General features: G+C 37.8%; 1 protein-coding gene across 4 annotated transcripts; it reads left to right on the top strand.

Annotated features, from left to right (window-relative positions):
- The first annotated feature begins 1,100 nt into the window (after positions 1-1,100).
- On the top strand, positions 1,101-7,536 carry stx19 (syntaxin 19). 4 transcript variants are annotated; one of them, XM_039600489.1, is made up of 6 exons: positions 1,101-1,307; positions 3,591-3,748; positions 4,393-4,690; positions 4,810-5,046; positions 5,416-5,628; positions 6,476-7,536. In XM_039600489.1, exons 3-6 carry the CDS (start codon positions 4,469-4,471, stop codon positions 6,710-6,712), a joined length of 909 nt encoding a protein of 302 aa, XP_039456423.1. In that variant the 5' UTR covers positions 1,101-1,307; positions 3,591-3,748; positions 4,393-4,468; the 3' UTR covers positions 6,713-7,536. The 4 variants fall into 4 exon arrangements, with proteins under 4 accessions (XP_039456423.1, XP_039456422.1, XP_039456424.1 ...); XM_039600488.1 differs by having other exon boundaries at positions 1,101-3,748; XM_039600490.1 differs by lacking the exon at positions 3,591-3,748.
- Positions 7,537-11,567: the final 4,031 nt, after the last annotated feature.

Consider the following 11,567-nt stretch of genomic DNA (forward strand, 5'->3'; position numbering starts at 1 on the left):
TTGAAAAGCCTTCAGAAAGGCTGGAGAACTATTGCTCAAGACCACTTACCAGACCAGTTACAAGCAATATACGTGTTTTCGAAGTAAAATACGAAGAAATCAAGTGGAGCTTATTAGCTCTAGTTTTGGTACTTGTTCTTCCTCTTTTACGTATTTGTTTTTGTATCACAAAAGTAGGAAAAATTATGGAAGAGGTCTGTAATATCCAAGTGCTCTTTCCTAATAAACAAAAAAGAAAAAAAATGAGTACTGTAGTACACAGTACTGTATTATAAGTCCTCTGCCTTTTTAGTATTTTAGTCTCTTTTGTTCTTTGGCAACATTTTAAAGCTCTCTCAGATGAAGTAAATAGACAAAACAAAACAGGAATATATGGTGAGTCAGTATATCTCATTATTTCTGTTCCTTCTCGCACATATATAGTTTCCCATCATTGCTTGACTACCAATCTGAATTCTGAAAAATAGTTGCCACAGTTCTTGAAAAAAGACAGTAATTATGCAACCAGCATCCAAAGTTTCATCTCAAAAGAGTGAACTCTTGTCCCCACTGAAGTCTTCTCTCATCCTCAAAACTTCTCTCCCCTCTCTTTCTCTGACAGCATAGATCAAACAGCTTTGCACAGCGTGTTATGCTGCATAGCACAAAGTGACTGTGTCCCTTCTTGTGTTGAAAAGGCTCCTAGGTTTCAGGGAGCTTGTCAGTAGAAATCTGTCAAAAGTACTCAGCTGGGTCTGTTGGCCTAATACCCAAAGACCATAAGGGCTTACCCCAGGAATCTGGACACTTCACAAAGAAATTAACTTAGCAAATCAAAAGCTCAACGCCCTAGTTGACACCCTAACCACAGTCCCCTTTGTTTGGTTTTAGCAGTGTACACAATACACTTCTGTTTGCTCTGCTCTATTTTCCTGCCCAGGAGTAAGCCTGAGGGTAGGGTTTGTGTGTTCTCTGTACTCACCATCCTGTCTCTCCCTCTTCACTTGTTTCTGTATGTAAGCAAATAAGCCTCCAGTCTGCGTTCCTATTGGCTTTACCCAGGACTTTCTCTAAAGAAGGGGAGGTCCTTGAAGCCAACTCAACCACACTTCCTCAAAACTTTCCTGTGAAGGTTTGTGAGTGTAACTGTCTTGATAAACAGCTAGTGGCATAACTGTTGCAGTGTAGTTCTGATGACCATCCGGTAAATGTAAGGAGATCTAAAGGTGATCTGATATCATCAAAGACTGTGTTTGTCTTGGACTACATTCCTGGTGTGAATGGTAATCCTACCAGGCAGCCTATGATGGAAAACTAACAACGTTAAGGTAAAATACATATTTCAGATCAAACGATTGTTATAGCCTCAGAACTTTAATGTTTCTAGAAACATACTATGATTTGTATTTGAAGGGCAAGAAAACGAGACTAAGAGAAAAAGAAACTGAATGTCTGTGTATGTTCAGTGTTTTTATTTATTAATAGCAAGCACAACTCCAGCTAAAGAAAGAGAAAATGTTGGACCAACTACTTTATCTGCTACATTTTAAATAAATTCTTTCAAGACCAGCTTACAACATACAATTGTCTGACCCTGGAAAAATAGGCTACAACAATTGAGAACTCCTCCTTCTCTACCTGCATTGAAACGGGAGAATGTCAGCAGAAACACAGGAAAGGGAGGAGATGGATGGGTGGAAGGAAAATATTTGCTTCTTTCACAGACCAAAAATGCTTTTACAGAGTGAGACTGGACTCCTTGAATTAAGTTCTATTCTGTTCCAGGTTTTTAGGCTAAACACAGGAGAATGTGCTCTCAAATCCTTTGAGCAATTTTTTTAATCGGCTCTTCCATGCGGAGCAGGTAGGGAGAGCAAGAAAGAAAAAGAGAGAGGGAAAGAGTTCACCTCAAACTATACTTGTACATTCTTTGAACTCCTGTGAAGTTTGTATAAGTTACAATGCACACTCACACTCACACACACACACACACACACATAGGATCTTTCCTGTTTGAAATATATCCAGAAGTGGGATACTCTGTGATTTGAAACGCTCCATTTCCCCCCCACACAATCATGTGCTTGCAAAAGATTATTTTACTGCCTCTAAAACTCAAATCCCTGCGTTGGCTAAAACATTTTAAAAATGTTGGTATGACCATTTTAATGGACAGAAATGTGCAGTTGAGTGCACTTCACTGGTCAAAAGCATGTAGAAAATCTAACTCCGTATCTCATGACTTCAATCAATATGCAGGAAACCAAAAAACTTCAAATTAAATGCTTTCTTTAGCAATGTTTCTTGAGATAATCGTTTTAATAAACTTCCAACTAAATAATCTGTTTATCCAAGTGATGTTATCAGTTCTCTGAATTATTTAGAATGCGACAACCTGGTGACAACCTTCTCCGTCTTCTGTTTTTGTTGTGTGTAGAGTTAAACACAAACAAGTCAGTTCCCATGGGAAAATGAGCTCAAGTCTGTTTGACTGATTCCACAGATAAACTTTCTCCCTGTTTTTCTTTCTTGTTTTTTATATATACAGTTAAAAATGCTCTGTCCTAAGCAGAATCCCAATATGACTCATCATTTATGCTCATCAGAACAAATAAAGTTATTACATACATACAGAGTCAACTGCAAGATTACAAGCTTGACCTACAAGTATTTTGTAAATAAACTAAGGGAGGGAGCTAGGTGGTTAGTGACAGCCTTTGTATTAAACCTTGAGAGGCTTTACATAATATGTAGCTATATATATACATATATATATATATATATATATATATATGCTCTGTCATAGGAATCTAAGGGTATCTTAGCTGTTCTTCCCTCTTCTGGACAGAGACCTGGACTCTTCTAGTGCCAGTCTTCCCGTTTTAGGGTTGCAGCTCCTAATGCTCCTATTACCATTGCTCCAGTTGTTCCTCAAGTCCCTGGTACTTCTCTATTTTCTTGTTCTTCGTCTTCCTTCTGATGTTATCCGCTGGGATTGCTGCATCGATTAAACCACCACTACGTCTAGTTGGTTGGTCAGCAGCTGTTTGTCTGGAACTTCAAGTCCCAGAGGATCTTAGCCCTGTTGTTCTCAACCACCTTTGGTGCTGTCTCCCATTGGGAGTTGGGGACTTCTAGTCCATATGCTGCACAGATGTTGCTAAACACTGTCTCAACCACTTGATTGTCCTTCTCAGTGTACACTGTCCCAACTTGCGTCTTACATCCTGCTACTATGTGTTGGACAGTTGCATAGTCTTCAACTCGGGTTCTGTCAGCTGTGGTAGACTCCTGCCTCTATGGATCTGGTGCTTAGGGCTTGTTCTTGTGCTGCCATGATTAGAGTGTCTTGGTTGTCCTTTAGGCTGGCCTTTTCTAGCCACTAGTAGGATTTCTTGATGTCAGCCACTTTCTCTGTTGATAGCATATCCTATGCAGGGCTTGGTTGTTCATGATAGTTCCTCCTCCTGTTCCTCGTTGCCGTAGCCATCTTGGAGTAGCTCATCTTGGGGACCATCTACCTGAATTAACTGTGGATGCTTTGTGTTTCCTCTTGCATTGTGGCTCTGAACCTCACTAATTCTTGCCTTCTCTCTTCCCGTTGCACTTAGAGCTTCAGGCCATTGGACATTGGGTGTAGAATTCCATGCATTTTGAGAAGCCTCACACTTTTCCAATCTGAATGACGCCCCAATGCCCTTGCAGTACATCCTGCAAGCTAATCGGCTAGTTCACTCCTGGCATACAGCTTGATGTCATCTTATGGGAGGTGAGTGAGGGTCAATCCACCCCTGAATCTATGTCTATATTCACTTTTAGTGATGAGCTTGGTTGAAGGTTACACACAACAAAAGCTGGGGTAGCGCAGCCATCTTACAGCAACCTTATTTGTGCTGCCACATATAAATGTAGTGGTCTTAGTGTCTTCAGCCAGTAGGCTTGGATCAAATCAGAGCCTAGTGCTGTCTAGCCCTTCACAGTGGATACTCATTGAATGTTCAGAGCACCACTTATGGATTTTTTATAGTACAACAACTATAAAAATAAAAATATTAATTTTAAAATCATCTAGTATTGAGAGTAGTAAAAAGAGCTCATTGCCTGTAACCCTATTGTCTCAGCTGTTTCTCTTTAGAATAATTGATAGAATACTCAAACCTCTTGATTTAGTGTCATTCTTAAAATTTAGAAACAATCCAAATATAAACTCTAAAAAATATGCATATTAGAACTACAAAATGTTGTTGCGTGCTTTTGATCAAAACAAGGAATAGGGATATAGTCATTTTTTTTCAACTGATTGAGACATTCTAGCTTTACTATCAGTATTTCATACTTTTGTACTGTATTTTTTGTTATTATTTACTACAGTGTGTCAAAAGGAATAATTTTTCTTTTATTTATTCTGTTCAGGATTTTCTCATCAGGACTGGCTAAGATCTTTACATACTGTAATAACTTTTAACTGTGAGAAGAGTGCTTTTTCATAATGAGAGACAGATTGGTGGAGTTGCAGCAGAAGGCTCGAGAGTTATCTGCAGTTGCAACTGAGAATATCAATCCTTTCTCAGTGGAGAATGATGATGATGACTCTGTGGCACTCGGGGTCATAAAGCCACAAGCTGTGGTGTTTGAGGAGGAGCCAGTCATTCAGGACTTTCTGTCAGAGGTTGAGCATATACAAGATGACATTGCAGTGCTGGAAACTGAGGTAAAAATGACTTAACTAGACTTGCATTTAGCATTTGTTTATTTATTTATTACATGATATTTGCAGGATATTACTTACTATGTTATTAACGTGTTTTTCCAAATCTTACCTACAAACAGGTCCTTAAGTTCACTCAACAGCAAAAGACCATGGTGGCAACCATGCGTCGTTTTAGTGTGATGAAAAAAGAGAGCAGCATAACACGAGACATAAAGCTCAGGGCCGAAAGCCTTCACCGTCGTTTGGACAACCTTTCAAAACAGGTCCAAAAAACTCTGGAGCAGCAGGGACCTACTGCTGCTTTAACGAGAATACAAAGCTCCCAACATGCAGCACTACTCCGCCGATTCCAGCAGGTCTATTTTTTTTTCTTTTTGATATTTGACTCTTTTGGTCTTTTCTTTCTTTCTTTCTTTCTTTCTTTCTTTCTTTCTTTCTTTCTTTCTTTCTTTCTTTCTTTCTTTCTTTCTTCGGTAGATTAGTTTGAAAAGAGTTAAAGTTTCACACACACACACACACACGCATATATATATATATATATATATATATATATACATACATACATACATAAATACATACATTTATCTGTATTTGATAACATGAAAAGAAATGCAATAAATGCACTGTGAACAATTCTACTGATGCTAAAAAACATGGGACTAAAACGCCTCTCATTCTTCATACACTGTCTTCCTCTTGTTTCTTTTGGCTGTAATTATTTTCAGGTAATGCGAGAGTATAATGAAGGCCTGCTGACCAAGCAAGACCGCTGTAAGCAATTCATTATCCGGCAGCTGGAGGTATCAGAAAAACCTGTAACAGAGAAGGAGGTGGATGAGATGGTGGCCACTGGAAATTGGGAGGTCTTCAATGAGAACCTGCTGAATGATGTCAGAATCACGCGGGCACAATTATCTGAGATCGAACAGCGACACAAGGTAAGGGGAGCACAAGCAACTCACTGGACCAAGACAAAGGTAACAATAGATTCTTGAAGGCACCTAAAAAAAAACAGCCGTTCATGGCAAATAAACAAATTCAATGCTTTTTATTTGATAGAAATTTGCTCCTTGCTATAGTTAGATAGCCAGACCATTTATACTGTGAATGTAAGAATCTTTAATAACATTTTTTTTTAAAGTGGTTTGAGAATGCATATGAGATAATATATTAATATTCAGCAATGCTAAACAATCCTTTAAAAAGCTCTTGGATCTAGATCTGGATCAACTGTGAAAGCTAATTGAAGCTGGCCCAAACCCAACCTGTGGTGAAATTTTCATGCAAATCCATTTGCCTTTGGATTAGCCCTGCTAACAAATGGTCAAACCTAAACATTCACATATCCTCTTTGAGGGAGGTAATAAAAAAGTGCAATTTTAGTATGTTTTACAAATACACTACATCAACTGACTCAAACGGGTAAAGGAGCAGAAAAGGTTTGTACTGGTTGTTATTCTAGACATTTATCAGAGATTCGTGTAGACCTGGGACACCAGGTGAATAAAATTGACTCCTTGAGAATAGAAAGAAGTAGTGCTCTCTGTCCTAACAAACACCTTTACAGCCAGTGCTGAATACAAAGAGATGTCTTAGTGAAACAGGACATTAATCACTAAGTATATAAAAGTCATGAGAATGTTGAGCATTTTCCCATGCTCAGGTCATGTTCTTCCTCAGCCTGCTTCTTCATTGCATCTTAAATCTTCTGGTCCTTTCTCCCATCATCTGACTAATGTCTCTCTTACCTGCAGTATTAATCCCACTATCCTTCTCCACCAACAGGAGTTGATGAGCCTGGAGAACAATATGAAGGAGCTTCGGGACCTCTTCATGGACATTTTTATGCTGGTGGAGGAACAGGGGGTCTTTATTGAACACATCCAGACCAATGTAGAGATGACACAGGATTATGTGGTTGCATCTAATGAGAAGTTTAAGGCAGCTGCCAGGTATAAGAAGAAGAACCCAATTCGACAGCTTTGCTGTTGCTGCTGCCCTCCATGGAGATGCTGCTTGTAATACATAGAATAATTTGAATCATAGTTTATTGGAAAACTGATTTTACTTCATTTTACCTGTTGGAAGTAAGTAACACTGGATTTCAGTACCACTAAAGTGACGGGAAAGGTACTGAACTTTTGGCTGTTGAACAGAGCAACAGTGAAGACAGATTCAACAGAGCATAGAAACCAATTAGGGGGAATGGGCCAGAATTGGTATGGGAGGCACCTATTTCATTCAAGACGGTGTGAAGCGGCTGCTATTAGAAGAGACAGTTCAGTGAGTGCTACTCACCAACACTGTTGCTTACTGGAGACCTTCACTGTCATCTGACAGAGGTCACAAACAAGGGGAGGCCACTGACTTTGCTACATCAGCAAGACTGATATCTCACCGCTTTTCTTTTTTTTTTCTTTTGTCCTGCTACACGAACTCTTGATAATGACTTGTGGCTTGTTTTTAATACATTATCTGCACTTTAAAATGTCTTTCCTTTTCTTTTGAGCACAAACTAAAATTTACTTTAAGAGTGGTATTGAGCCATTAGATATTCATTCCAGTCTTGGTCCACATGCTGATGGAAAAAAGAAGTTGTTTTACAATTAGTCATTAGTCTCATTTGCATTTCAAAGTAAGATCATTTTCAGTGAAAAAAAAGTAATTAATTTATGCAGTTTCACATAGACGTATTCAAATAAAACTTTGAATAATGAGGCTTGATCAAAATATTTCTGTCATAATCGCAAAACTGCAGGAAATCATCGAAGCCATTTGTGTAAAAATAAGAGAGAAAATTGCATTTGAGGAAATTCATTAAATTCTTTGTATGTTTTGCATTTTGAGTGTTATCAATTCTTTTGGAACCGTTTCATTGTTCAGATGAATATTTGGCATCATTATTAACCAGACTAATACACTACACAAAAGGGAACTGGTTTCAGAAAAGGAACCAAAGTATTACTGGGAATATGTTGACTGAAAAATAGAATCAGCAGACTCACACATGATGATAAGTAATGATCTTCTATCCCCCACTTACTTAAGTTAACTGTATAATATTAACTAACAATCCCTGCTCATGACAAAGACAAAAATAAGTGCTGCATTAATTCATTAATTAACTGCTGACCTTCCTCACTGGGACAGCTGAAACTCCTCTATTTGTCTACAGTGCCAGTGATGTTCCTCAGTGAGTCATTGACCCGTGTTCTCGGGTATCCGGGACAAAATACAGGTGAACTAGGTGTGTCAGAGCTAGCCTGGATAATCTGGTTTGTCTACTATCCCAGGATGGTTTTGGGTCACATAACAATCATGGGGCATTCCTGTACTAAGGGGAACACTGTGTAAACACATAGCAGTTGCGCCTTCTCAAACGCATGAGTCAGATGACATGCCTTGGTCAAATAGTCTTCTGCTTAACTATATACTATCCCAGGATAGTTTCCACATAACAATCCCGCATTCCTAATTTAGTTTGTAGTACATTGTACTGTGTTTTTTTTAGGGAACACTGTGTGTACACATAGCAGTTCACTTCAATTGTACGCATGGTAAGATGACATGCCTTGGTCAAATAGTCTTCTGCTTCAAATATATATATATATATATATATATATATATATATATATATATATATATATATATATATATATGTACTCCATTATATATATATATATAGTTAAAGACTTCAAGTATATTATAATTTTAACTCTAGCTTTAAATGAAGAATAAAACTTGATCAAGAAAATCTTAAAAAGTTACAAAAATGACCTTTAAAAATTGTTTAGCAAATTACACATCTTTTTTACAGCTTTAAATGGCCTTTACTTTTATTATACTGTTCCCTTAGATTTAGAAGGAGAACAGGGTGCGACATGTTTGATGGCTTCTTCTATCTGACTGAAAAAGTATTTTCCTTAATCTAATCTTGCGTGTTGTACATCAGTCTTTCCAATATTAAAAAGACATCTTGAAACCAAGACATTAATGCATGAAATATTTAAATTTAATCATGTATATCAAATAACAATACACGACAGTGCATAGTTTATCCTTTAACACTGACATAGTGATGGAAAATGAGACACTGCTGCAAATTGCAGGGTTACTGAACAGCAACAATGCCATCCAGTGTTCACTAAGATAATTACCAGTTTTTTAAAAAGTTATCACTTAATATGACAGGGCATGATGATGACATGACTATGTAGTTATGAAAGTGCTGGAACAGAAAATAAACAGCAGACAGTTTTCTCCTAAAAGTGCAGAGATTTATTTTATAGATATTGGTGTGGGACTAGTAACACAAATATTACTCAGATTAAATGAACAGTGCAAGGCAGCATCAAGATTCAGGTCAAACCATGATAAATACAAACAGTTGTCAGCAAAGCCTAGGAATAAAACACCTTTTTTTCTTGCAGTGGTTCTATAACCAAACTGCAGAAGAAGTGTGTTTTTGTGGTCTAAGTAAAAACTGTTTAATTAAAATGCAGATGTAAAATATCTGTGAGATATTTGCCATGACAGATGGAATAACCCCCTTTTGACTCTAAGTTAAATGAATGTATTCACACAGCATCAGTGATTGTGAAACTTATACTTTACTACTGTGAAACTTATATCTTATACTACTCTATTACTCTAATGCGCCATAAGAATAATTGATCTGCCATTATATAGAAATATCGATCACAGATAGAGCAAACAGGTGGAATTCACTAACACCACAGCACCAGGGATTAAGCAATGTTTACAGATTTAAGAGACAGCTCCTAGTTTTGTTTTGTTTTTCTAAGTAGCCCATGACAACAGCAGGCTGCTCGAGAGCAGTTATCAGTTCATAAAGCTTTGGACATCCATTCAGACTCACCAGCTTTTACCCAAAAGTCTGTTGCTTTTTCTCCCTCCTAGCAATAACTTGCTTCACATTCAAAAGGTTTCACTCTGTGGGAGCGGCTCTGTACAACAAATATGTTCAGATGTTGAGAAGTTCCACTGTGGATTTATCTTGTTTACCCCCAACACTCAAGCCCTTATCCAATATTTCATCTGAAACCCTCTAGCCTGGAGCCAATGTAAAGTTTGTTCCTTTTAGCCAAATCAGATTTTCTTAGACAGTCGGTGTGTTTGGACCTGCTCCACCAGGCCTGCTCATACAGCTGTTATGAGAAGTCTGGACCTAAAAACATCATGTCCTTCCTATCCACTTGTCCAAAGAAGGATATGTTTTTCACTAGTACAGTATAACATATGAAGCAGCATTTTTCACTAGTACCTCATAAAGGTTGTTTTTTTAAGGTTGTTTTTTTAGGAAGTTGTTTTTTTGTTTTTTTTAAGTTATTTTCAAATACCAGAAAATGCTGATGAAGGATAGGTAATATTTATGGTTTCTAATTTCATGCTCATGCAATTCTCAGTGTGGTACATTTGTGCACTACCCATTCATTATAGTACCACATATTCATTGTGAATACCTTTACTCAATTGCCCAACGGCCCATCAGTCATGTCTGATTTAACAATAATGTGAATAATGTTCGTGGGAATTTACAATGCAGATGACGGCTGACAGGGTTGCAGTGACGTCTGTATGTGGTTATGTACTGTGCATATTTCTTCTGTCTGCCCTGTCAGTCACAACATTGATCCCAAAGACTTTCTCCAAATGTCTGTAGAACATCAAAGCAGCCCTCCGGTGAGTAACACCAGCTGTGGTTATAGAGAGCTGACATTACTTTACTGCCTGGTTTTATCACACCCATCAAAATCTGAGCACGGAGATATCAGTGCCCTCAGAAACACATAAATCACAAAGAAACTGTACTGTCAGAGCGGCACCTCCTTTGGAAATGAGTATGGTTGATAATTTCATAGCAGTGCTGTTTGGTGTCTCTGATGAGAAGGCAATGTCCAGTTTCTGATGAATTTGAACTATTTCTTGACCGTATTTTATACCTTTTATCTGTGATGAAAATGAAATCAGCATTACTGTTGGTTTGAAACAGGGCTGCTTTTAGCCAGTTGTCACGATGTACTTGGAAAAATAATAGGTGAGCAACTCGGAAGGTATGTGTTACCTTAGCCCAGAGAAAAGAGCCCATTTCTCAAGGTACAACTTTGCACAATGCCCTAAAAATGCACTAGTTAAACACTAATTCCCTCCATGCATTTCATTGTGTGATTTTTCGTAAGCAGTGTGTGAGCAGTCTAAAGGCATCAGATTTAATTCTGTGAGGCAGATGGGTTCGGCTTCAGGGATCTTATGTTTCTTGACCGTAATGGGAAGTAGTGAGCAGTGAGCAACTTTGGAAACAGAGTGTATGGTTCATACCCAATCAGTTAAATGGTAATGGTGTTTCCTTTCCTGTTTTCTCTCTCTTTTTTAAACTTTTGATTGAGTGGGAAAGACACACAATGAGCCCCTGTCCATAGCTCTGCCCAAAGCTGTTGCCAGCCTAGGTTTGAAACAGGAAATGAACAATGCTTTGTTTGGCCACTGAGGTGCTCCAGTCTTCTTTAGTCTAATATAGTCTTTAAACATGATTTTCCTCAATCATATTTATAACAAGAGTTGAGGGAAATAGCATAGTGTTCTCACAGAGATATTTTTAGGGTAGGTCAGTCTTCATTAAAAAAAAAAAAAAGAAATTGAAATTGTTTGAAAGATCAAAATCCTAATATATAATTAAAGTTTAAGGATGGGCTCCTGGTTTACAGGTGACATTTCAGTTTTAGTTCTGGCCATCAACTTTTGATACACATGAAATATGATTAAAAAAAACCAAACAAACCTGAAAATATCCTAACTGAACCAAAGGAAAAGAAAACCATTGGTGGTTTAAAGATTACAACCATTTGTAATAAGTATC

Source organism: Oreochromis aureus, linkage group 16, assembly GCF_013358895.1.
Source record: "Oreochromis aureus strain Israel breed Guangdong linkage group 16, ZZ_aureus, whole genome shotgun sequence".
Classification (NCBI taxonomy): Eukaryota; Metazoa; Chordata; class Actinopteri; order Cichliformes; family Cichlidae; genus Oreochromis; species Oreochromis aureus.